This window comes from Puma concolor, chromosome C1 (genome assembly GCF_028749965.1).
Source record: "Puma concolor isolate L17-30 chromosome C1, mPumCon1.1.hap2, whole genome shotgun sequence".
In the NCBI taxonomy this organism is placed as follows: Eukaryota; Metazoa; Chordata; class Mammalia; order Carnivora; family Felidae; genus Puma; species Puma concolor.
The window spans coordinates 37,277,874-37,304,866 of NC_141674.1; the positions used below are offsets into that span (position 1 = coordinate 37,277,874).

At 48.9% G+C, this 26,993-nt stretch overlaps 2 protein-coding genes across 5 annotated transcripts; both read right to left on the reverse strand.

The window, feature by feature from the left end:
• Nucleotides 1–1,409: 1,409 nt before the first annotated feature.
• On the reverse strand, nucleotides 1,410–9,211 carry LOC112872104 (cytochrome P450 4A11-like). Its single transcript, XM_086716883.1, is given in 8 exon segments — nucleotides 1,410–2,231; nucleotides 2,233–2,395; nucleotides 4,759–4,835; nucleotides 4,985–5,049; nucleotides 5,913–6,047; nucleotides 6,137–6,326; nucleotides 6,413–6,623; nucleotides 7,488–9,211. Coding segments are annotated over 8 exon segments (936 nt in total). The 5' UTR covers nucleotides 7,550–9,211; the 3' UTR covers nucleotides 1,410–2,198.
• A 5,486-nt stretch (nucleotides 9,212–14,697) lies between these two features.
• Nucleotides 14,698–26,217, reverse strand: LOC112863581 (cytochrome P450 4A11-like). 4 transcript variants are annotated; one of them, XM_086716875.1, is made up of 12 exons: nucleotides 25,938–26,211; nucleotides 23,145–23,286; nucleotides 22,355–22,399; nucleotides 21,544–21,671; nucleotides 20,502–20,626; nucleotides 19,978–20,132; nucleotides 19,425–19,531; nucleotides 19,149–19,339; nucleotides 18,919–19,052; nucleotides 17,557–17,621; nucleotides 17,331–17,407; nucleotides 14,698–14,999 (listed from the first exon to the last, which is right to left on the reverse strand). In XM_086716875.1, exons 1-12 carry the CDS (start codon nucleotides 26,130–26,132, stop codon nucleotides 14,831–14,833), a joined length of 1,533 nt encoding a protein of 510 aa, XP_086573001.1. In that variant the 5' UTR covers nucleotides 26,133–26,211; the 3' UTR covers nucleotides 14,698–14,830. The 4 variants fall into 4 exon arrangements, with proteins under 4 accessions (XP_086573001.1, XP_086573003.1, XP_086573002.1 ...); XM_086716877.1 differs by lacking the exon at nucleotides 25,938–26,211 and adding an exon at nucleotides 25,349–25,899; XM_086716876.1 differs by lacking the exon at nucleotides 17,331–17,407 and having other exon boundaries at nucleotides 14,782–14,999; nucleotides 25,938–26,210.
• Nucleotides 26,218–26,993: the final 776 nt, after the last annotated feature.

A 26,993-nucleotide genomic window follows, 5' to 3' on the forward strand; every position in this document is an offset into this window, starting at 1 on the left:
ATCACCTCTGGCCCATGGGTGGCACCCAAGTCTAAGACTTGTCTGCTTCCCTTATCTGTTTGGTTTGTCAGGAAACCTATGAGGAAGGACTGGAGGCGGCCCTTATCCTACTTCAATGTTAAGAGAAGGAAACTGCCAAGATGCCCATCAGAAAAAATCTTGAGATGAGGCCTTCTGACTTTGGACCCTCGTGACCAAGACTCCATAGGTGTATTGATTCTCTTGTTCTGAGAGTGTATGTCTGTGGGAAACAGAGCTGAGAGCTCCAAGCTTGACAGAAGGGGAAAGCTCCACGTGGCAAGAGAGGACCGAGGCTGCAGAACAGCGGGCACCAAAGATGAACTCCAAACACCCAGTGGCTTCCTATGACCCCTGGCATTTGTATGCACGTGTATGGGGTAGAGTATAGAGTGTGTGAGGAGTGCACACAGGTGTGGCTATACAGGTATGTGGCATGGGGATTGTGCATATGAGTGTGAACTCAGCCTGGATTTCTTCTTTTGCCTAGAGGCAGCAGGCTTACTTCTTGGTCACAATCATTAACATCAGTATATTCCTGTGGTCAGAGCATGTGTCCATGGCTGGCCACCCAGAATTCCAAGCTCCCATTATCTTGTACTCTCTGAGCCTCAGCCCCTCCCCTTCTGCACCACCTGATGCCAGGGAACCTTCCAGACTTCCTGTCCAGTGCCTTCCCAGCTTACTTCCCCAACCCCTAGTCAAACACCAAGCATCCACTCTGTCCCTTCTCAAAGCAGGGCTGAACTAGCCCAGTGATCTAGGAAGCCAGGGGACAGAAAGGGAGGTCCTAGCTATAAGCACCAACTGGGGAAGAAGGCCCTTCAGGGAGGCAGAATGTAGCATCACACCATAGGCAGAGGCCTGCAAGGAAGTCTGTCTATGGCATCCAGGGGTCTGGCTAGGAATGGCAGGGGGTGGAATAGGAGGGAGATCTGTGTTTAGAACCAAGGAAAGAATGGGGGCTGGTTTGAGAGAGGTGGAGGAGGGCAAAGGAGGACCTGGGAACAGGACCCAGGGTCAGGAGGACAAACCCCCAAGCAGTCACATAATGGGGCAGGGTTGAAAAAGTCCCTCCCACTCAGGGTGGCAGACCAGAGATGCAAGGGACTGCCAAGGGGGTTGTCCTATGGGAGAGATGCCACCTTCAATTTGCTGCTTGGGTCGGTGTCACATCCTTTGCCACTGGCCAATCCATTGGCCCACATGGGCTCCTACCAGTACTGCCTAGATAGCCAACCACTCCATGGCCTGATGCAATGGGACACATCCGGCCCTCCTGGGGTTCTGGCATCACAGAGCAGATATGACCCCACTTCCTTGTCTCCTCTGTCTTTCTCCCCCTTCTCTCTCTTTTCTTCATCTACTTCCAAGAGAAGACACACACTCCATACAACATTAAGAACTTTATTCCAGGGAGGAAAAAAGAAGAGGGTATATGAATAATGACAAACAAGAATGCAGGTAACACACAGGAAAGAGCTGGGAGCATGGACCAATAGCAATCACACAGAAACTAAGCAGGGTGAATGATGGTTCCCCAAGTCCATGTCCTGGAACCTGAGATAGGTCTGTTTTATCCGAGCAGGGCTATACAATCACAAAAACCTTTATGGAAGAGAAGGTGATATGAATACAGAAGCAGAAAAACATTGAAAGATACTGCTGAATTTGAATATAGAGGAGGCTCCAGAAGCCAAAGATCACAAGGAATGCAGCTAGAGGCTGGAACAGGCAGAGGGTGATTCTCTCTTAAAGCCTGGAGGTAGTGTGACTGTACCAACTTCTTGGCTGTTTTCCAGCAAAATCAATTTAAGAATTTCAACTCCAGAACTGTAAGAGAACAAATTGATATTATTATAAGTCACTAAGGCTATGGTAAATTATTTTGGCAGCCAGAAAAAAATAATATAGGGACAACCAAACAGGTACAAAAGGAGAAAGACATGCAGAGGAAAGCAAGGTGGGGGACAAGCAGGCATTGGGTTAAGTGGACAGGCAGGGATTCACATAGATAGGAAAAAGGTAAAAGATGAGTAAATAGGAAACCTGGCAAAAGGTGAGACAGAGAAGGTCAGACACTCTGATGGCAAGAGGAGGCTATCAGGGAGGCTGGAGGGGGACAGAAGACAGGAGACAGGGGAGACGGACAGGAAGACAGGATGGCAGGCAGGAGGGCCTCAGGACTCATCCTTGTCTGCACAGGGGTTAGAGCAGCTTCCTGAGATGCAGGTGGATCCCATTCTTGGACCTCAACACAATTCTTGGCCAGGGAACAGGGACCCTGGAAGGATCTGGCGCCAGCTCAAAGCGGAGCAGGGTCAGGGCCACCGCCACCTTCATCTCGTTCATGGCAAACTGCTTCCCAATGCAGTTCCTGGGTCAGGGAGGGAAAAGGGAATGCAAAGTGGCCTCAATCCCCTTGCTGGGAACAGCACATGCAGGGACCTCATGCATGGACCTGGCCCCGATCCCTTTCCTTATAGGATACACACACATCTTGACCCAAGCCTTGCTTCACACTCTATCTCTGACCTTTGACAAAGCCTACAGTCTTCCAGGGCTAGCTCCTTCTCCTACCTCTGCTGTCAACAGGCCTGAAATCTCTTACAAGGGGGTCAGCCCCCTGAGCCACCCAGGCAAGTCAAGTGATCACTACAACAGTTAATCAAATTATTTGCCCTCTCCATAAGCCATTTCTGATTTCATAAAGGGAAAGCCAGGATAGGGTACCATAGGGGATAGGCTGGGACACACTTCAGGCCTTAACCATCTGGGGAGCAATAGGGACCCAGATCCTCAGAGAAAGGACAAGGTGGAATTGTGTAAGGAAGTCAGAATGGAAACAGGGAAACATCCTGGAGGGGCAAGGCCTTAGCGATGCTCAACCTGCTACACCATCTGCCACCCAGTTTGGGTCTAGACTCCTGTCATCCCCTTGACCCCTCCTTCAACCAGCTGCTGTAGATATTAATTGTACTTGATAAAGCCTGCCATCCCTCAGGCTCCTCACCCAAGCTTTCCTGTCTCCTGCCTTCCCTTCCTGTCCTGAAGCCTCAGCCCAGTTCAGACCCTCCCAGGCCCTCCATCACAGCTAAGACATGTCCCTGTGCCTCAGCTGGCATGAAAACCCTCTCCTGCTTGTTGCCTCACTCACCTGTCATCTATCCAGCTCCACCTTCCAGCTCAGCTCCTGCTGATGAGATCCCTGAGAATACCCTCCCTCTACCTCTACCTGCCACATGCTCAAGGTTAAGGGCAATGAAAGTTCACCCTCACCTCTGCTGCTGGCAGCACATCTGTATTCACAGACCGTGAAGTCACACTAGTGTTTTTTACTCAGGGACACATCACCTTCCATAATAGGACAGTTCCAGGTACATGGAATGTCCTACTGTGTGTTCAGTTAGTAAATGATGGAGTGAAAGAATAATGAATGAATGAATGATGTCTCTTTGAGTGGAGACATTTATCTATTGACTGTGAACTCTTAGAGGCAAGGGCAGTATCTTTCTCTGTGTTTCCAACTCCTAGAAGAGGACTTGGCATACATAGATAGGCTTAATTAGTAGTCTTATAACTGAATGATGTTTATTGAACTGAAAAAAAACCCTGAATGGAATGAAATGAAATATGAGTAACTATTAGGTGTGAGCTAGGCTGGAGCTGTCTATCCCTCTCCTGTCTCTACTGGCAGCCATATGACTTGCACCAATGTCTAGGCTCAAATCCTACAGCGAGTATCTGGAAGAGTAGTTTGCTTAAAGCCTATTCTGTGAAAGTGGATTCACTATTTGAAGAACTCACAGATTTATGTATTCAGAAAATAACTTGTTTCTAGTAAATATTTACAAGGTTTATGGAGGTTACTGTTTAGAGGACCATTTCAATAGCACTGGAGGATTTCAGAGCAGCCACTCTGGAGAATAGTCATCCAGCTCCACAGCCACTTCAAGTCTGCTTTATGTTTTACACACCAGGAACTTTGCAAATGCCATATACAAAGTGTCATCTACAAATTAGTGGGTTTTCTCTCAAAATCAGTTGATTGTCCTCATTTTTGTGCTTTTGGCCAATGTTGACTATATAGATTCTGGGACTAAGATATATAAATCCCATTCGCATAAGGAATTTTGCTAGCTGGAAAAGTTGTCATGGTTATGTGAATATTAATGCAAAGTAAACATTTTGTTGGATTAGATTGCAAAAATAGAGAAGACAGGTATTGATGTGAGACGTTGTTCAAATGACTACTCAAACCAATCATGTATATGACTTGACCATTTGTAACAGGAATCCATGGGAAATCCAAACCCAGGCAAATAGCATTGATACAGTGAGTGACAGATCAGTGAATTAGGTACAAAAAGCAGTGGGCTGGACTCACAATATAGGATGAGAGAAAATCATCTTTAGAAATTAGTAATAATTGAGAAAATCAAACATCTGAAATATTCTGATTATGAGAAATCATCCTCCTAAAGTGAGGAAAGCACGGGAATACACTAAACTTTGGAACACCATGATACTGAATTATAGTTGGCTATTGGGTAAGAACATGGGTCAAAGACATCATGGCAGGTTGTGATTGCCACCTTTCCTTTGAACACAGAGACACACACCTTTTCCCAACACACAATCATAAAAGACCAGTAACTGCAGACATCACAGATGAACAGAACAGGTCATAAACATCAAATATATGCCTAGAACACCCCCATCCATGTTCAAGCACCTCACCTTGATCCTCCTGAGAAGGGCAGGAAAGCATGACTGTGTCGAGCAGAACCTGGTGCATACTGTGAAGGGTCAAACACCTGCAGAGGGAACACCAGGGACAGGACAGGTGTAGTCAAGTCTCTCCTTCCTATCAACCAACCACCACACAGACTACCCAGAGGTGGGATGGGGAAGATGGATGTGTCTGGAGAGATCATCCCATCCCCTCCTACCCAGGCCATCATACCTCTGGGTTTGGCCACACCTTTGGGTTGTGGTGAAGGCAATAAAAAGAGAGCATGAGTAAGAATCCTGTGGGACAGAAGACAAAAGACTGATCATACTCATGCCATGAGGAGCCATGTGCGTGTACAATGAGAGCCACTTCTCATCACTCCAAGTGGATTGATTGTGTGGCAAGGGAGGTGGGGCTTACATGGCAAAGCATATGTGAACATATTACTAGATAACCAGAACAGGTTGAGAAGCAGGAAAGAACTGGAGGCTTATGTTCTGGAGGAACTAAAGTGACAGACAACTCACATTTGTCAAGTACAATCTATGAGCCTTTGGGGAATATGCATGAACTTATCCATCCTCACAACAACCGTCCAATGAAGGTGCTCATATCTCCATTGTTCACATGAGGCACCTGAGCCTCAAGAAGCTAAGCTACTTGCTTATGACCACACAGTTAGAATGTGGCAGGGCTGGGATTCAGATCAGTGGTGAGCCGAATGTTGGCCTCCAACCATGGCTGGGATCTCAGGTATGATCTTCAGCTTCTCTCTGCCACCAGCCTGAGGGCTCTCCAGATCTTGGACCATCTGAGCCATGACAGTGAATTTTTTAATGTCTCTCAGTAACCTAGACCCCAAAAGGAAAGATAACATCTCCCCCTACTCCACCTGATTGTCTTTCAAGCATTCACATCTCAGGGAATTAGAATATTAGGGCAAAACCCAAAGCCACATTCAGAGGCTGCCATTTGTTTGTTGAGTTTCTGCTGGATTTAAACTCTGTGCAAAGCACATCATATACCTCACCCAAACTGCAAAGGAAGCATTGATTCTGAGGTGGAAACTAGTCTCAAAGACTTTCAGGAACTGCCTTGGGGTGTATAGATTTCTGACTTCCCATGTGTTCTTATTTAGTGAGTGTGGTGATGCTCATACCTTTGGGCAAGGACCGTCCATCAGGGAAGCTGATGGGCTTGCTGAGCTCTCTTCCAATGCCTGGAACTGGTGGATAGAGTCGCAGTGCCTCCTTGATGCACATGGTGGTGTAGGGCATCTGGTCTAGGTGGTCCCTGAAACAAAGCTATCCTGAAGGACAGGCAAGATGCTGGCAAGCAGGGAATTCTCTAAATGAGTAAGCAGGGGTCTCCCATCTCATGAGCACTCACCAGTGTGCTCATCTCCCAGAAGGCTCTGGACCTCTTCCCGGCACTGCTGTTGATGCTCAGGGTGTGTGGCCAGGGCATAGAGGATCCAGGAGATGCCACTGGCTGTGGTGTCATGGCCCTCAAACATGAACGTGTCAACTTCAGCACAGAGGTCCTTGTCAGGTATGCTGCTCCCGTCCTCCATCTGGGAAGACATGGTGACACAGCAGGGTTTGCCTCCCTCCTCCAAGCTTGTGTGCAAAGCCTCATGCCTCCCCTGCTCACACTCACTTTGGCAAATCGGAGGATGTCCAGGAAGTCCAAGTGCCTCTTGCTCCTGACCTTCTCCAGCTCTCCCTCCTCCTGCAGCTGAGCCTTCTTCAGCTTGATCACTCCGTCTGTCCCAGAACAGTGTTCCCAGGCAGAGCTGAGAGCTCTAAGTTCCCAGACACAGCCACCTCCCTTGGCCCACTTGCTGCTTGTATCCCAGCCTGGGTTCCAGCTGGATCAGGAGGAAAGTGGTAATGGGTGTGCATGTCAGGGTGAGAGCTGTGGCACCATGTGCTTGTGGGTTGGGTTGCCTCTCAACAGCACAGCCTGTAGAGACTCTGCTTGAATGCTGCTGGCAGGGGGTCTCACCCAACCTTCACCCATGTGCTGACATGTGTCAGCTCCTACACAGCACTGGCATCCTAACACCTGCACCAGGGGGGTACCCAGTGTAGGTCTGTCCCAGCCCCTGGAGTAGCAGAGAGGAGACAGGGGTCTGCCTGAGTGTTTGGGGCCAGTTCCTTTGGGATGTGTCCAGTGAAGGAGTGGAGCTGCCCAGGGGTCAGAGTCCAACCTGAGTGTTGATGGGCAAGCTGGCAGGCCTGGTGGTTCCAGCGGCCTTCAGGGGTCAGCCTGTAAATGATGTCATTCTGGTAGAGAGCATTCCACACTCAGGGAAAAAAAAACAGATTGCTCAGGTCTTGAATGGCCTGAATGTAGGACTGGGAGATCCTGAATGGGGAGAATGCAGAAGGGCCTGTGTGAGGGAGACATCTGCCCTAGAGTGGATTGGGCTATGGGTGGAGGGTTCCTCAATCAGTGGGACAGGCAACCCGAGGCATTTTCCTTTTCTGTCTTATGCACTCAAAACCATCAGCCCATTTGTGTGATGGTAGCCAGGTTTTTCCCTATGGCAAGGATCAGGGATCTGTGCCTAATTAACTTTGGTGTGGGCCGAATTTGATTGTGGCCTGGTGCTCTCTGCATAATGTGGCTGTTTGTTCTAGAAAACACCTAAGCTGCCCTACCTACCTCTCAGGATAAGTCCATGCCAGTTGGTAGGAAATAGGACCTGGTAGCTGAAGATTACACTGACCTGTCTGCTTGGTGGCTGCCTTGGTAGCTGAAGGCACACTTCATAATGGTGTCCAAGGTCATTAAGGAGACATGCTCAAAGATCTCCACGTATGAGTTCTGTCTGATGAAGTCCTCCCATTTGTCCTGTGGTGGTGGGACATATTAATCCTCTACTCCTCCAGAAGGCCCATGTTGACAAGGCTAGACTCTCTTTCTGTCTCTGCAAATATTCTGATGAGATGTCCTCACTTTCTAAAGTGGATGTGTTTGGGGCTATTTGGAGCCATATGGCAAGTAAGTATTTCTAAAATGATTATTTCTCAGACATATTTGTTACATAATTAATCATGATCTCTTATAGTCTGATGTAGGAGTAAGCTATGGCACTAACCATCTTTTAGCAGACCAGGAAACATTGTTCCCCAGGGCACAAAGGGGGAATCTTTCTGTCCTGTAGTTGATCTAACACGAGAAAAAGGTGAAGTTCCACATTAAGGGGCAAGTGTCAAAGTAGGAGAAAGGCTAAAGGGCCGGTACCAGGGTTCCTAAGGAAGGGATATCAGGGATCTCAATTCCTTTTGTTCAACAAAAGTCAGCCGAGCACAGTGAGAAATAAGGGTCCTGTTCAGAGATGATATTATTCCAGGACCAAGCCCCGGGGGTAGAGACCTGGTCTCCATTTCCCTCCATGGAGTGGCTAAAATCTATGTAGAAGCCTTTAGCCCAAGCCAAGAGCCCATTTCAGTGACATCCTTGGGATCTTACCCTGCCACTGAAGCTGCTACTGCCCAGGTCAGCCCGTGGCAGCTTGTCCTAGCAGCTTTCAGGGGGATAGGCTACTTTTCCTATCCAAGCCAAAGACATGAAGTGGGGAGGAGAAGGACCCTCTATCCACCATGACTCTCTCTTCTGTGGGCAATGAGCACAGAGTGGCGAAAAGCTGGTGCCTGGGTACTTTCCTGTCCCATCGACTCTTGGGGAGCCCTGTCTCATGGTAAGGTACAAGTGCATGATTTTGGGGGGCATGCCTGATGAATATCTGAGGGAAACACCTGCCTGATAGTCTATTCTGTGAACTGTGCTGTGGGTATGAGTGTGCAGGTGAGGGTGGGATGGACTTATAAGCATCACACGGACAGAGTCAGCCATGAGACCCATGTAGGGCTTCAGGATGTCATAGTGGAAGGCTGGGGTCAGCCTTCTCCAGTGCTTCAACCATGAAGCACTGTCCATTCAACAGGAGCAAACCATACCCTGGGTCATAATGGGGGTGTGTGGGGAGGGGTATTCCCAGACATGTCCCGAGAATTTGGGAGTAACCAGTGTATGAGAAGGGCATCCTGGGCAAGTCAGGAAGGCCAATGCATATGAGGAGGGTGACTTCACAACAAATGGTCATGACAGCTGAGATCTCTTATAGTCTGTTGTAGGGTGTTTGTCATAGAAGGACTTTGGTGAAAAGTCAGGCAGAACATCATTGGCGAGGACTGCAAAGTGATGTGGAAGAAGCTGAGCTTCAGGAGGGCTCTCCCCACCATTAGGAAGGGGTGAGGGTTTTATCAGGAGAGAAATGGGGCTCCATTCAGACTTGAGGGGTGTGACTATGGTGCCAGTCACCTCTTGTTTAATCTGGGCTGAATGGATAGTTGTTGGCAAACCTAACCAGAAGGTGGACTTTAGTCCTGGTTCAATGTACTTAACTATCCAGGGAGCCAGGAGTCTGTAGAAGCCATGAGACTTTGGGTCTGAAAAGTAAGAGGGCATTGCAGGAAACTGAGGGGAATAAGGAAGGCAGGCTGCCCCCAGGAGGTGCAGTGGTCCAGGCCATGGGTCCCTATCCCTTCCTGAGGATTGTCAGCTGGTCAAGCCACCTCCCACTTGCCTCCCAGCCCTGACTCCCTTTCTTTCCAGATAATCACTGTGGGCTCAGGAGGGTAGACTCAGTGTCCACAGTACTGCCCTACCAGTCCAGGTAGGTGGATTGGGCAGAAACAAAAGTTCCGTTTCATTGCCAAAGAAAAAACAGAATCTGTTTTTTCTGTAAGTTGTAGTGGCTCAGCCATCCCATTACTCACCATATGGAACAGTTAGAGGTGCCAAAGTCAGATCATCTTCTGTAGAAAATTGTCTTTCACTCTAGAATTATCTCAGTTTGATTAAAAAAGGAAAGAAAGAAGGCCAGAAGGTGAGCAGGGAGGAAGGAAGGAAGGAAGGAAGGAAGGAAGGGTAGAATGTAGGAAGGAAAGAAGGAAGGAAGGAAGGAAGGAAGGAAGGAAGGAGTGGAAGAAAGGAGGATTAAGGAGAGGAGAGGAGGAGAGAGGAGAGGAGAGGAGAGGAGAGGAGAGGAGAGGAGAGGAGAGGAGAGGAGAGGAGAGGAGAGGAGAGGAGGGAAGGGAAGGGAAGGAAAGGAAAGGAAACAGAGTTCGGTTTCAATAAATATTCAGCCTCATGCTGGTTGTGAGCAGGGAGGATGCTAGAGAGAGGGTCAGGTATTGATTTCTGAGCCTCTAGTCTCTTCTACAATTTCACAGACCTGTGGGCATGTACCCAAGGGGCAAGAGCTGCTTCAACAGTTATGAAGGTGTCCCCTCACCAGATCGTCCCGGGATAACTTTCATGTAGTCAGGGTCATAGACCACAAGCTCCACCTCTGTTCCCCACAGCCAGTGAGGACAAGCACATGGGAATTTCTCTACGCATTTCTGTAAGCATTGCAGATCCTCTTCTTTTTTGGAACTATCACCACAGGAAAAGTAAATCAGTAAACCCTTTCCTCTGGCTCCAGGGTTAGTGTTGGCGTTAAGGGCAGGATGGGCACAGGGAAAGAGTTCTGGAACTATCAGCAGAACAAAGTGTTCAGAACTGTGTCTTATGACCTGGCCTCTGATCCAGACTCTGGTGGCCGTCCAAGGATTGCCCTAAGGCCAGGTTCTGTCCTATTGTCGAGTAGAGTTAGGAGCCCTGACAACGAGCTGCCTACAGAAACATGTCAGGGATTGACTCCATGGTGTACAAAACTTTTGGAAGTCATTGGTATAACATTGGCATAAAAAATTTAAGACAACTTCTATTACTTGGTAAGCAGCTTGCCAACTCATTATATTATTTGGAGCATGAAATGGTTTATATTTTAAAATTAAATTTATGTATTAACTTTAGTTTGCCATATTACTTTCAATAGTAATTGAAAGCATACATGTAAATACATGTAAATGTTTGTTAACATTGCATAGTGTTTGGGAGGTATATAGCTAAGTGAAAACTAAATAAATACAAAATTGTGTGCATGATGTAGTTTTACATATTGAATATGTACACAGTTGTTAAGTCTGGATATATAGAGATAAAAATGATACTGATCTATGGTTTTGATATTTGAGGGTTTTATCTCATTTTCACCTTGTAATAAAAAGAAACTTGTGTGAGCTTCCACCGTCTGCAGTAGTATCCTTCATCTCCTCAGTGGGGATTACAAAATGCTTTCTGACTTCGCTTTCTCTACTTTGCCTCCTGCCACACTGACCATTCCAGCAGCCCTGTTGCTCCTTCCCTGAAGATGCTGTTACTGTTGCTCCTCACACCTGCCCTGCAACACCTGCTTACATTTCCTGTCCTTTGTACACACTTTTTCCTCTACCTGGAGGGCCCTTCTACTTTGCCACAGAGCAACTGCCACTCCTCAGCTCTCAACACTCTGCTTTGCTCTCCACTTCTGGAATTCACATAGGCAATTGTTCCTGGACGTGTTCCCGTAGGCAACTCCCCTTATTTCTACCACATCTATGTAACTCAAGCAACTCTCTGCTACATTGGCATCTAATTTCTGCCTGCTCCCCCCTGACAATCAGGATTTCCTAGTGCTGAGGTGACCTGTGCTACTGTAGGGCAGGTTCCTTCACTCAGCACATGTTACCGGAGCATTTACTATGTGTACGGCACTGGTTTAAACACTGAATTAGGATATAGCCATAGATCTTACCTGTTTGAAGCTTCTGCTGTACTTGAGGAGACAGACAGAGTAAGTGGCCATGACAGTAGATTATTAATGTGATAAAGGGAAACCCAAGTGTCTGGGGAAGCTTTGGGCACTCAGAATTGGACATTAGAAAGCCCTTCCTCATGCATTTGCTCATTCATCAAGTCATTGACCAACACCCTATTGGGTTACAAAGATGAATTAGAGGTGGTCTCTCCTACAAGGAGCTCACAACTCTGACACTGCAGACAAAAATAGTGGAGTCAGGTCAGCCCTGCTTTATTAGAAGGACAGTCCAGGGGAAAAAGAGTTGTCCTCTCCACTCCTGAGATGCCCAGAAAAACATCTTGGAGGCGGCTTGGGGATGGACTTCGGTAGATGGCCATATGAGGGACAAGATTTATCCAGGGAGAAGGGAAAGTATCAGCAGCGCCATTGAAGGGGAATGCACAGGCAGGGGGAGACAATGAATGACTAGGGTACAGGAGGAGGTTAGAAAGGAGAAGGGAGAGGGCAGTGTTGGGGCACCAATATGGCATAGGAGCTGTTTCCAGTTCTCCACTTTATGGTCAAGCCACTAGAATGAAGGTGACTCCTTCTCTAAGGAAAGGCAGACATCAGAAGGCAAATCCTGATCGACTCCTACCATTGAACAACCCACAAAACCTTGTTGAGACCCTCACCATGTGGGTCGTTCCTTTGCTCTGGGCACCCTTCACCACCAGCTAGTGCTGTCAGTGCTGGGTGGGTATTGCTGCTCTTGCTGGCCCAGCCTGCCCTCCCATCCCTGGTCCAGCCCCTTCCTACCTCCTGGATGTGCCCAAAGAGCCAGTGAGAAGGAGGGGACAGGAAGCACTGGACCACTTTGAGCAGCCACTGACTGTGCAGGTAGAGCTGTGCTGCCTTGAGCAACAGCAGAGCCAGGCCTAGCAGAGAGACCACTTGCAGGAGCCCAGAGACACTGCCCAGGGGTCTGGTGAGACTCAGCATAGAGACACTCATGGTGCAGGGACTGCTGGATTGCTGGCTGTTCCTGTCTGTCCCTGACTATGTCTGACTTCCCCTGAGCACCCCAGCCCCATCACTGCAGGGAGGATTGCCCTGCCCACCTGGAGGGAGGGCAAAGGGAGAGGGCAGAGCTTTGACAGAGCTTTCAGAGTTCATTAACTGTGAGGATCCACCTTGGGAAACAGTGGGAGGAAAGCTTTCTCAGCAGACAATGACAGTGGCTGGTAAACTCCCCCTTGCCCTTCTCCCAATTAGTCATCCAGTATTTCAGGAGCACCTCCTAAGTGTCAGGTGTACTAAGTGCCACAACACAGCTGCTTGTAAACAGACATGAGCCCTGATGGCAATAAGAACACAGTCCAGTTACCAAGTGAGAATGTGTGCCTTGGTTGGATTATTATCCCTTTTCAGAGAGCAAGTCTTACAGGAGGCTAATGTGAGATGGCCACAGGAGAACCACTCTCGAGAGCGTCAGCTGAGATTGGAATCAGGGGTTCTCCCGACCACTTGCCTCATCTGCCTCAGCAATGTTCCCCATGCTTGTCACTGTCTACCCACCAGTTTTGCCTGGGGCTGACTGTGCTGGCAGACAGAGCACCGGCCTTAGACTCAGATGCCCAACCCTAGGGCACACTCACGATCTAGGAAGCCAGTGACTTAGACTCCCTGAACTTCAGTTTCTCCTTCTGTAATGTGGCATAATCGTCCCTTTCCCAAGTTGCTCCCAGGAATGCACATTCATGCAGTCACTCATGCACTCAGCCAATGTTCTTGAGCTCACAGTCTAAAGGGTAAAAGCAGAGAACTAACATTATAGGAAAACACAATAAAGCCTGTACTGAAAGAGTGAAGTGTGGGCCAGGCCCTACCAGGGAAAGAGAAAACAAAACAGGAGGATGGGACCTTCAAGGGTGAATAGGAGTTCACCAGGTGGAGTGCTAGAGAAGAGGATGGGCGCTAAGGGCTCATGGAGAGCCTATGCAAGAAAGCATTTCTGATGAGGACAATTTAATCTCTTACTTGTTCCTGCTTCTCTTCTCCAAAGTCAACTCTAGGCCCAAAATTCAGAAAAATACAAACAAAATATCTTCATGAGGATTTCTTTAGAAGGCATCTTCCATGAGTCCCCCTTTCCTTCTGCCCTGTTCCTCACCCATCTCACCTGTAACTCCAAAGTCCTTCTCTTTTGCCCAACCTCGTGACAGGGGATTCATTACACAACCCACAGCACCGGAGTTCTTAGCTCTCTCCCCTAAATCTGGGCTCCTGTCCAAACCCAGGGAGAGGTAACCACTTTACCCATTCCTCTCAACCTTGCCCCAGTTCTCTGTTTACTTCCCATCTCTCTCTGATCCCGGCCCACTGAATTTGGACCCTACTCCTTCCCTTACTTGGCCCTGCACCAGCTTTGCACCTAGCACACCAGGAGCAGTTGTGGAGGGAGGTTGGAAGTGGGATACTTGGGGTGGAATTCTGGGCATCACTCTGTCTTTCCTCCCCGAATCCTCGATTTCCTCTATACAGTAGGGTGCATATACTTGTAAATAGCTAACATTTAGTGAGTGCTTACCATGTTCTAGGCACTGAGCAAAGAACGTTATATATTTTAACCCACAACTACTCTAACACAGTTTTTTTTTAATGTTTATTTATTTTTGAGAGAGAGAGAGAGAAAGAGAGAGACAGAGACAGAGAGAGACAGAGACAGAGAGAGAGAGAGAGAGAGAGAGAGAGAGAGAGAGAGAGAGAGCCAAGTGGGAGAAAGGCAGAGAGAGTGGGAGACAGGATTGGAAGTGTGATCCGCTCTGACAGTAGAGAGCCCAATGTGGGCTTCAAATTCATGAAACATGAGATCATGACCTGAGCCAAAGTTGGATGCTTAACCAGCTGAGCAAGCCAGGTGCCCCAACCCGCAACAGATTTTTTCAAATAAATCTCAAAATCTGAACGAGAAAACCAAGGCACCCAGAGCTTAGTTGCCTTTCCAGCGTCAATATACTGGTAAGAGGGAGAGCCAGTGTTCAAAGCCAGGCAGTCTGGCCCCAGTCCCTTAAGGGACTAAGTTTGTGTCATTTGGGAAACCAGCAAGACAAAACAGTACAGGACAGACCAGCACACAGGAAGAATAACGACAGGAGAGGCCAGACAGGCTAGAGGACAGGTGCGTAATCGAGAGTTACACGCCCAGTCAGGGCTACAGCCAAGTAGGAGGAGGGTAACAGAAAACTAGTAGGAGTCTTGGAAAAGACAGTCTGATGGGAAAGAGGGGGAGATCATGGAGGTTGTGAGGGAGGCAGAAGACAGGGGACAGGAGATACAGACAGGAAGACAGGATGGCAGGCAGGAGGTTCTCGGGCTCATGCTTGTCTGCACAGATTTTAGAGGAGCTTCCTGAGATGCAGGTGGATCCCATTCTTGGACCTCAACACAATTCTTGGCCAGGGAACAGGGACCCTGGAAGGATCTGGCGCCAGCTCAAAGCGGAGCAGGGTCAGGGCCACCGCCACCTTCATCTCGCTCATGGCAAACTGCTTCCCGATGCAGTTCCTGGGTCAGGGAGGGAAAAGGAAATGAGAAGTGGCCTCAATCCCCTTGCTGGGAACAGCACATGCAGGGCCTTCCTGCATGGGTCCGGCCCCGATCCCTTTCCTTCCAGGACACCCACACACATCTCGACCCAAGCCTTGCTTCACACTCTGCCCCTGACCTTTGACAAAGCCTACAATCTTCCAGGGCTAGTTCCTTCTACCTCTTCTGTCGGCAGGCCTGAAGTCCTCTTATAAGAGGGTCAGCTCGAGAGGCACACAGCCAAGTCAAGTGATCACTACAACAGTTAATCATCAGGGTGTTTGCTGTCTCTATAAGCCATTACTGATTTCAAAAATGAGAAGCCAGTACAGGGTACTATAGGGGCCAGCTGGGCCACTTTAGGCCCTAACCATATGGGGGGACAAAAGGACCCAGATCCTCAGAGAAAGGACAAGGTGGAATTGTGTAAGGAAAACAGAATGGAATCAGAGAGACATCCAAATGGGCAAGGCTGTAACGATGCTCAATCTGCTACACCATCTCCTTCCCAGTTTGGGTCCAGACTCCTGTGCTCCCCTCAACCCCTCTGTCAACCAGTTTCTGTAGATTCCAAGTCTACTGCAGAAATGTCCCTGTTGGCCATCCCTCAATCTCCTCACCCAGGCTTCTCTGTCTCCTGCCTCCCCTTCCTCCCCTGAAGCCCCGCCCAGCTCAGACTCTCCCAGGCCCTCCATCACAGCTAGGGGCATGTCCACATGCCTCAGCTGGCATTAAAGCCCTCTTTGGCTTGTTCCCTCACTCACCTATCACCTGTCCAGCTCTGCCTCCCCACTGAGCTCCTGCTGATGTGATCCCTGAGAATACGCTCCCTCCACCTCTGCTTGCCTCGTGCTCAAGGCTAATGACAGCCCACGCTCACCCTCTCTGCTGGCTGTACCTCTTCATGCCCGGATCCTGAAGTCACACTAGTATTTTTTACTCAGGGACACATCACTTTCCAGAACAGGACAGTGCCAGGAACGTGGAATGTCCTACAGTGTGTTCAATTAGTAAATGATGGAGTGAATGAATGAATGAATGATGATGTCTCTTTGAGTGGGAGCATTTATGGCTGTGAACTCTTGGCGGCAAGGGCAGTATTTTTCTTCTGCGTTCCACCTCCTAACATAAGACGTAGCACACAGAGACAGGCTTAAAGAGTAGTCTTAGAATTGCATGAAGTTTATTGAACTAAAAAAAAAAAACCCTGAATGGAATGAAATATGGTAGCCATTATGTCTGAGCTAGAAATGGATCTCTCTGGCCCTCTCCTGTCCTCACTGGCAGCCACACGACACGCACCAGTGTCTAAGGCTCAAATCCTACAGCCAGTATCTGGAAGAATAGTTTGCTTAAAGCCTATTCTGTGAAAGTGGATTTAGTGTTTGAAGAAAAGAACTCGTTTCTAGTAACTACTTAAAAGATTTAAGGAATTTACTAATTAAAGGACCATTTCAGCAGCACTGGAGGATTTCACAGCAGCCACTCTGGAGAATAGTCATCCAGCTCCACAGTCACTTCAAGTCTGCTTTATGTTTTATACTCCAGGAAACTTTCAAATACCATGTGTCATGTATAAAACAGTGGCTTTTCTCTCAAAAACAGTTTAATGTCTTTCTTGCATCTATTTGCCCACTTATGCAATTGGACTCTAAGTATAATATTAATTTGTATAGAGCCCAGATCATATGGACTGATTTGACAACTGGGAAAAATGTCAAGTACATGTGACCATTACCATGGACTCAAAAATTCTTTTGGATAGATGCAAACATAATAGTGACACAAATTAGTTGAATACTTCATTAATCCCTTAAGAGGCCACAGTAACCATCCTCATGTATGACATAAATGTTTGAGATATGCAAGGCAGCTGAGAATGGAAACACATGCAAAGAATTCAGTGGTGCAGTTCGGGGAAAGAATGGCTGGTTTGAGAATGTGTATGAAAGAATCTATCAGATTCCATCCAGATTTTGAAATCGACAATACTTGAAAATTAACATATGAGAAAATCTCTTGTGCAAAGTCATACTCATACAGTGAATCAAATACTAGAATGCACTGAATTTTGGAGCAGCCACCAACACTGAAGTGTGGCTGGAGATTGGGAAAGAGAAATGGGTCAATGTCTCCAGGTCGGGCCATGCTTCCCAGCTTTCTTTTGTACAGAAAGGCACATACCTCTTTCCCAGCACAGAGACAAGCAAAGGCATATCTACAGACACCCGTATACAATAGGAAGTCACAAGTATTGGATATGTACCCAGCAAGAAGTCACCCACTCCCATCCTGTTACAAATAACTCACCTTGCTCCTCCTGAGAAGGGCAAGAAAGCATGGCTATGTCGGGCAGAACCCGGTGAAAACCGTGAAGGGTCAAACACCTGCAGAGGGAGCACCAGGGCCAGGACAGGTATAATCAAGCCCCTCCGTCCTATTTAACCAACCACCAGACAGACTACCCAGAGGTAGGACAGGAGAATGGGTTGGTCTGGAGAGCTCATCCCAGCCCCTCCTCCCAAGGCCATCATACCTCTGGGTTTGGCCACACATTCGGGTTGTGGTGAAGGGCATAAATGGAGAGCAACACTGGGAATCCTGTGGGACAGAGGAGAGAAGACTGATCATACCCATGCCACGAGGGGCCATGTGCACACACAAACAGTTTGCTAACCACAATAAGAGCCATGTCTCATCAACACTGAGTGGAATGATCGTGTTGCAAGAGAGGTGGGGCAGACAAGGCAAAGCATACAGGCAGAAAATACTAGATAACCCTGCTCAGGCTGAGAAGCAGGAAAGAACTGGAGGCTTACTTACTCTTTGGGGCAACTCAAGTGACAACTCAATTCACATCTATCAAGTAGCATCCATAGGCCCTTGGGTAATATGCATGAACTCATTCAATCCTCACAACAACCCTCCAGTGAAGGCACTCATGTCCCCATTGTCCATATCAGGCACCTAGAGCCTCAGAGAGGCTAAGCTCCTTGCCTATATCCACACAGCTAGGATGTGGCAGGCCTGGAGTTCAGATCAGAGGTGAGCCAACGGTGGCCTCCAACCATGGCTGGATTCTCAGATCTGGTCATCAGGTAGTCTCTGCCACCAATCTGAGGGCCCCCCACTGACTGGACTGTCAAAATAATGACAGTGGATTCCCTGATCTGCTTCAATGACTCGACCCCACAGGGAATGAAAAACAGCTCTGTGTGGCCCAGAGGGATTTTCTCTCCAGCCATCAAATCTCTGGATATTAGAAGTTTATGCTAATTTTGAAGCCCCTTGCTGAAGTCAACACCTCCTTTTAGAGAAGATGCAATGTATTGAGTCGTTTTTATTTTAACTGATATGTATATAGCTGTTTGCATTTGTCACAAAGGGGTTATCCAAATGTTATGTCAAATCTTCAGCATATTCAAATAGATACGACAGTGAAGACAGAATTGGTCCATGAGTTTAGACTTGGAGTCAGGAACTGGAGTATGCAGTTTTAAATCAGAGAATGTCAGTGCCTTCAGTGGGAATGCTGTAGCGTCACAAAACAATGGGATCTCATGGTAATAGAATGTTTTTGTTGGATAAGTTTGGAAACTTAGGATTCTGTTCTTTTGAGATCTTAGAATTGAGATGCACCTTACAGGTTATTTGGGAGAATGAACCGAAATAGAATATATTCTCCATAGATAGGAAGGGGAAGTAACCTTTATGACACTTTGGCAGTGCTCTGGCTCTGTGTCAGGCATTTTCTCTCCTCATCCAAACCAGAGAGTAAGTGTCCATTTATGGATGAAAGATGACCAGAGTGATTGAGAACTGCCACATGACATGTGGACCACTGACGTCCCATGTGTTCCTGCAGAGTGTTGCTGTGTGAGTGTGGTGACCTTCATACCTTTGGGTAAGGAACGTCCATCAGGGAAAGTGATGGGCTTGTTGAGCTCTCTGCCAATGCCTGGAACTGGTGGGTAGAGTCGCAGTGCCTCTTTAATGCACATGGTGGTGTAAGGCATCTTGTCTAGGTGGTCCCTGAAACAAAGCTTTCCTGAAGGACAGGCGAGATGCTGCCAAGCAGGAAATTCTCCAGTTGAGTGGGCTGGGCAATCCCATCTCGTGAGCACTCACCAGGTGATGTGGGTACCATCCCCCAGGAGACTCTGGACCTCCTCCCGGCACCTCTGCTGATGCTCAGGGTGTGTGGCCAGGGCATAGAGGATCCAGGAGATGCCACTGGCTGTGGTGTCATGGCCCTCAAACATGAACGTGTCCACTTCGGCGCGGAGGTCCTTGTCAGTCAATCTGCTGCCGTCCTCCGTCTGAGAGGAAATGGTGACATGTCAGAGTTTGCCCCTCCCTCCAAGCTTGTGGGCAAAGCCTCATGCCTCCCCTGCTCACACTCACTCTGGCAAAGAGGAGGATGTCCAGGAAGTCCAAGTGCCTCTTGCTCCTGACCTTCTCCAGAGCTCCCTCCTCCTGCAGCTGAGCCTTCCTCAGCTTGATCACTTGGTCTGTCCCAGAACAGTGTTCCCAGGCAGAGCTGAGAGCTCTGGGTGCCCAGATACAGCTACCCCCTTGGCCCACCTACCCCCAGCTGTCCCAGCCTGGGTGCCATTTGGATCAGGAGGAGAGTGGTAATAGGTGTACGTGTCAGGGTGAGAGCTGTAGCACCATGTGCTTGCGGGTTGGGTCGCCACTCAACAGCACATCCCAGAGAGACACTGTTTGAATGCCATTGGCAGGGAGTCTCATTCAACCTTCCCCCACGTGATGACAAATATCAGCTCAGGCACAGCACTGGCATCCTAAAACCTGCACCAGGGGGGTACCCAGTGTGGGTGTGTCCCAACCTCTGGAGGGGCCTTGGAGGGACAGAGCTCTGCCTGAGTGTTTGGGGCCAATCCCTTTGGGATGTCTCTGAAGAAGGAGGCGAGCTGCCTAGGGGCCAGAGTCCAACCTGTATGTTGATGGGCAATCTGGCAGGCCCGGTGGTTCCAGCGGCCTTCAGGGGTCAGCCTATAAATGATGTCATCCTGGTGGAAAACATTCCTCACTCGGGAAAAAAACAGGTTGCTCAGGTCTTGAATGGCCTGGATGTAGGACTGGGAGATCCTGAATGGGAAGGATGCAAAAGGGCCTAAATGGTGGCAGGCATCTGCCCTGGAGTGGATTGGGGCTGTGGGTGAGGGTTTCTCAGTCAGTGGGACAGGTACCCGAAGCATTCACCATTTCTTTCTTATGCTCTTGAGACCCTCAGCCCTTTGCAAGGGACATAGACAGCCAAGTTTTTCCCTGTGGCAAGGATCAGGGATCTGTGCCTAATGAAGGTGTGGTGTGGGCTGAATTTGACTGTGGCCTGGAGCTCTCTGCACAATGTTGCTGTTGTTGATGGGAAACACCCAAGCTACCTTACCTACCTCCCAGGATAAGTCCACGCCAGTTGGTGGGAAATAGGGCCTGGTGCCTGAGAATTTCACTGACCTGTCTGCTTGGTGGCTGCCTTGGTAGCTGAAGGCGCACTTCATAATGGTGTCTAAGGTCATCAAGGAGACATGCTCAAAGATCTCCACATATGAGTTCTGTCTGATGAGGTCCTCCCATTTGTCCTGTGGTGTAGGGACACATTAATCCTCTACTCCTCCAGAAGGCCCATGCTGACAAGGCTAGGCTCTCTCTTCTGATGGGATGTCCTCTCTTTCTAAAGTGGCTGTGTTTTTAGCATTTTAGGAAATATAGCAACTAAGTGTTTGTAATGTGATGAGTATTTTCACAGAAACTTTTGCTATGTAATTAATCATGATCTCTCTTAACTTAGGAGCAAGTTATGGCACTAACCACCTTTTAGAAGAACACAAAATGTTTCTGAGGGCCAAAAGGTGGACGTTTTCTGCCATTTGATCTAGACAAAAGAAACAAGTCAAGTCCCACGTTAGGGAGCAAGCGTCAAGGCAGGAGAAAGGCTAAGGGATCAGTACCAGGATTCCTAAGGAAGGGATATCAGGGACCACATTTCCTTTTGTTCATCAAATGTCAGCTGAGCACAGTTAGTGAGAAATAAGGTTCTGCCCAGAGGTGGTATGATGGTGCAACCCAGGCCTGGGGGTTGAGACCTGGTCTCCATTTCCCTCCGTGGAGTGGCTAAAATCCATGCAGAAACCTTCAGCCCCAGCCCAGAGCCCATGTCAGTGACATCCTGAAGCTGCTACTGCCAGGCCAGCCAGGGTCACTTGTCCTGTTGTCCAGGGGGATTGACTGCTCTTCCTATCCAAGCCAAAGACATTAAGTGGGGAGGAGAATGGACCCTGGATCCACCATGACTCTCTCTTTTGTTGGCAATGAGCACAGAGTGGAGGCAAGCTTGTGCCTGGAACTTTCCTGTCCCATCCACCCTGGGGAGCCCTGTCTCCTAGTAAGATATAAGTGCTGTGCCTGATGGATGTCTGTGGGACACACATGCCTGAGAGTGGGCTCTGAGAACTGTGCTATGGGTGTGAGTGTGCAGGTGAGCGCGGGACGGACTTACCAGCATCACGCGGACAGAGTCATCCATGAGCCCCACGTAGGGTTTCAGGATGCCATAGTGGAAGGCTGGGGTCAGCATCCGCCGGTGTTGGAACCACATCTGACCATTCAACAGGAGCAAACCATACCCTGGGCCACAATGGGGGTGTGTGGGGAGAGGTACTCCCAAGAGTCGTCTAGGAATTTGGGAGGAACCCAGGGTGTGAGAAGAAGGGCATCCTGGGCAAGTCTGGGAAGGCCAGTGCATGTCAGGAAGGTGACCACGCAAGTATTGGGTCACAGCAAGTGGTCATGACAGCTGAGAGATCAAGGCTGAAACCGAGCAGGTCGCAGGTCATAGAAGGACTTCAGTGAAAAGTCAGGCTGAGATCATTCTCGAGGACTGTGAAGTGATGTGAAAGAAGCTGAGCTGCAGGAGAGCTCTCCCCACCATTAGGAAGGGGTGAAGGTATTTTTTTGAGAGAGAGAAGGAGAAAAGGGAGAGGGAGAGATGGTGAGCCAGGGAGAGGGGCAGAAAGAGGCAGAAAGAGAGAATCTTAATCAGGTTCCAAGCTAGGTGTGGAGCCCATGTGGGGCTCAATTCCATGACCCTGGTATCATGACCTGAACCAAAATGAAGAGACATCCTCAACCTACTGAGCCTCCCAGACATCCAGAGGTGAGAGTTTTTTCAGAAGAAGAGAAACGAGGCTCACTTCAGAGTTGAGGGTGTGACTTTGGTGCCGGTCACTACAGTCTTGTTTTATCTGGGCCAAATGGATAGTTGTTGGCAAACAGGAAGGTGGACTATAGTCCTGGTTAAATGTACTTACCTATCCAGGGAGCCAGGAATCTGTAGAGGCCATGAGACTTTGGGTCTGAAAGTTAAGAGGGCATTACAGGACTGAGGGGAACATGGAAGGCAGGCTGCCCCCAGGAGGTGCTGTGGTCCAGGCCAGTGGCCCTCATTCCTTCCTGAGGATTGTAAGCTGGCAGTTTGTGATAAGCCACTCCCCAGTTGCCTCCAAGCCCTGACTCACTTCCTTTCCTGATGGTAACTTGGGCTTAGGAGGGCAGATTCAGTGGTCCATAGCACAGCCCCAATGAGACTGTGATCAGCAAAGAAATATAGAAATCAGGCATTCTATGACCCACCACAGACAGGGATTCTGAATACCAGCCATCATGGACAGCAAATTGACTTTGAGATCTGGGATCATATCAGTGTGGTGAAAGAAAGAAGAAAGAAAGAAAGAAAGGAAGAAAGAAAGAAAGAAAGAAAGAAAGGCGGGATGAAAGAAAGAAGAAAGAAAGAAAGAAAGAAAGAAAGAAAGAAAGAAAGAAAGGCGGGATGAAAGAAAGGAAAGAAAGAAAGAAAGAAAGAAAGAAAGAAAGAAAGAAAGAAAGAAAAAGAAAGAAAAAGGAAAATGTAATCCCTCACAGCTGTTTAAGCATTCCATCTAAGTATCTATATTTGGCCTTATACTGGGTTGTGGGCTAGAAGGATGGTTGCTGGAGGGTACTGAAGGCTGAGCCATGACTCTCTTCCAGAATTTCATAGTCCCCAAGGAATATACCCAAGAGAGAAGAGCCATAGCAGAAGACATGCGGGATAGTTCTCACCTGATCGCCCCAGGATCACCTTCATGTAGTCCGGGTCATAGACTATGAGGGTAACTTTGCTCCCCCACAGCCAGCGAGGACTGGCGCACGGGTATTTCTCTGCCCTTTTCTGAAGGTTTTGTAGCTCTTGGCCATCTTGGAACTGTAACCGAGGGAAAGACAAGTCAATAAAACCTTCCTCGTTAGGTGCACTGCTTAGAGTGGTGGTGGAAGGTAGGATGGCCACAGGGTGATAGTTCTAGATATCCACAGTGCTTAGGAGTTTGGAACTGTTTCTGATGAGACAGGTTCTGATCTAGATTCCACATTCAGTGAACTTATGTTCTAGTGTGGGAGTGGAGTCGGGGAAGAGAATCAGGCCTTAGAGTCTGAAGTGTCCTTCAATTACTTAAGGGGCCTGCTCTGTGCTCCCAGGTCATGGCCATCATGGGTTACCCTTGTCCTTAGATCCAGTGCAGTGACCATCCAGTGGGAGCCTCTTACCACAAAGCTATGTTATTTTGTCCTCCAAGATCCCCTCAAACCTGCACAGCAGGGGCCCTGGGTCCTGTTTCTGCCCAGTGACATGCCTCCTTTCTGATCACATGCTCTCCTCCTCTAGGGGACCCCAAGGAGCCACATGGTGCCATGCCCGGCTATTCCTCTCTCTGGGCCATTCTGAGGGCCACTGGTCCCTCAGTTGTCTGGAGAAACACTTGGGGCTGCCATCTGTCCCTGAGCAGGTCTGGCAGAGGCCAGGTGAGACTCTCATAGGTGCCCATGGTGGAGATAGGTGCCCATAGGAGGAGACGGTGCCCCTGGTGGCAGTGGCGGGTACCCTGTTGGCAAACACCTCCAGCCTCCACTAGCCTTCAGGCTGCAGCCACCCACTGCAGGCCATGCTCCACTAATGCTACAGCCATGAAAAATGTCCTGCAAGGGAGACACAAGGATAGAAGGTGGATAGAAACAAAAGAGCAGCACAGACAATGGTCAGGTATTGTGGGCTCTACTGGCTAGCAGTCCACCTGAGACAGGAGAGAGGAAAGATAGGGCTGTTGACTCACCTATTACCCACCCTGCAGTTCCCCTTTCATAGTTCCTGGTGGATTTCACCCCTAGGTAGTACAGTGAGTTTGCAGACCAACAGCATGCTTGTCCTTCATAGGCATTACATCATTTTCATTTTTATCAATTAGAGTGTTACTGTCACCTTTGGTCTGTGCCAGGCAACATTTGCAGATTAGAATGACTTGCTTGACACTCTAATCATCAGCAGCAGCCTCCCCATTTTACAGAGGAGGAAACAGAGGCATAGAGTATGTGGCAGAGCTAGGATAAAATCTACGGAGCTTGGCTCAGAGACCACATGCTTCCCTGTCCCCATTGTGACTTGTCACCTTGCCTGAAGGTTAGCTTTAACTCACCTCAGGTGGCATTCTAACTCCTGACTTAGCCAATTACAGAGGAATTGAATAAATGAAGGTTTCAGATAGAATTATAAAAACAAGAAATATTTGGCTACAATATCTGATAGGTCAGCAGCCGATGAGAGATGATGATTGGGCACCGGGAGTAATATTCGTTATGTAACAGAACCTGTCTGCTTACGGAGTCTACATACAGTCAGTTAATGGGAAAGTCACTGGAGGAAGTTTTTTCATTCCTTATGTCAAATCCCAGCTCGGGAAGGTGACAACTGCATCTAACAAAAGGTCCCAATTTCTCCAACTGGACAAATAATCTGGAAGTCATTAGTGCAACAATGTGCAGGAAGGAACTGGGCTCTGGCTGTCTCCCTGTGGCTGACATGAAGTTTCCATCTCTGGAGCCACTCGGTTGAAATCGCTCTGCCTCTTTCTCTGAGAAGAGACCGGTCTCTGCTCTCTGCAACACCCCACCTCCTAGGCTTGTTCAATTCACACCCCACTAGTGAGCCCCTCTCCAAGTGCCCCCCTTCCTGTAACCCTCCCTCGGGGACCAGTGCTGACAGAACTGGCTGGGTAGGTGCTGTCTCCCACCCAGTCACCCCAAGCTGCTCCTTCCTCTGTCACTGCACAACCTGAGTCAAGCATCCCTTGGGGTCAGCTCTGCGCTGGCCACCGGGGTACTGGAAGGAGGTGACATCCTCAGCCCATGGATTACATGGTGCCGGGTTTGGGGAATGAGAGCTGATGTGGAAACAGATTCTGTTAATGGTGGAGCTCAGTGTGAATGCTCTTTACCTGCCCCATCCTGGGAACCTTCTCCTGTGTGCCAGTGACTTTTCAGGGTTGTAGCACTGACACCACCAGTCTGGAACATCCACAGTCTCAGGCACCCAACCTGGTTGTTCCCTACACCTGACGTGATCCCCAGTCCAGCAGTTGACCCTGTTTTCCTGTAATCTGCACCTTCTGAGATTCCTGTCTATGGTCTGAGTCCCAGGCATCTCAGGGCCAAGCTGAGAGGATGGGGTTGAGTGGCTGGGCAGGGAAGCATCAGGAAGCCTGTTGTGAGAGAAGAGGCAGGGTTGCTCAGCCTGAAGGGGAAGACTCAGGAAGGAGCAGCCATTGTCCTCAAAGGGCTAAGCTACAAAACAGCCTGCGGATCTGCCTAAGGAAAGAGGGTCAGACTGGCCTGAGGGCACTAGCACAGGCTTCCTTGGAGGGGCTGAGCTCCAGGGCTGGCTTGGGGCACTGAGGTCTGAGAGGTAAGCTAGACCCACGTGCTGTCACCCAAGAAGCCTGTGTGGGATATATCTGCTGACCAAGCGGATGCTCTGAGAATCCAGGCCTGCTCTGTCCTCCCAACCCCCGTCCAGCCGCTTCCTACCTCCTGGATGTCCCCGAAGAGCCAGTGGGAAGGAGGGGACGGGAAGTGCTGGACTGCTTTGAGCAGCCACTGCCTGTGCAGGTAGAGCTGTGCTGCCTTGAGCAACAGCAGAGCCAGGCCTAGCAGAGAGGCCACTTGCAGGAGTCCGGAGACACTGCCCAAGGGTCTGGTGAGGCTCAGTACAGAGACACTCATGGTGCAGGGACAGCTGAATCCTCTGACTGTCCCTGACTGTGACTGACCTCCCCTGAGCACCCCAGCCTTGTCAGTCCAAGTAGGATTGCCCTGCCCACCTGGAGGGAGGGTAAACGGAGGGGGCAGAGGTTAGACTGGGCCTCCAGTGTTCATTAACTGTGAGGATCCCTCTTGGGAACCAGTGGCAGGAAAGCTTTCTCTGCAGACAGCAGTCAGAGAACTCCCACTTGGCCTTCTCCCTATTATTCATTCAATATTTCAGGAGCACCTGCTAAGTGCCAGCTGTACTTAGTGCCACAACATGGCTGGCTGCAAACAGACAAGAGCCCTGCAAACAAACTGATAGAAGACCACCGTTCAGTTATAAAGTTGAGAACATGTGCTTGCTGGGAATATTATCCCTTTTCAGAAAGCAAAAGTCTTACAGGGAGCTTGTGTGATGTGGCCACAGGAGAACTGCCACTGAGAGTGCCAGCTGGGATTAGAATCAGGGGTTCTCCCGACCACCTGCCTCAGCTGCCTCAGCAATGTTCCCCATGCTTGTCACTATCCACTCACTAGTTTTGCCTGGGGCTGAATGGGCCAGCAGACAGAGCACCTGCCAGAGACTCAGATCTCCAGCCCCAGGGCACACTCATGACTTAGGAAGCCAATGACATTGACTTCCTGAACCTCAGTTTCTCTTTCTGTAAGGTTGGGTAATCATCCCTTTCCCAAGTTCCTCCCAGGAATGCATATTCATGCAGTCACTCATGCACTTGGCCAATGTTCTTGAGCTCACTATCTGCTAGGCAAAGGCAGAGAACTAACCTTACAGGAAAACACAATAAAGCCTGTACTGAAAGAGTGAAGTGTGGGCCG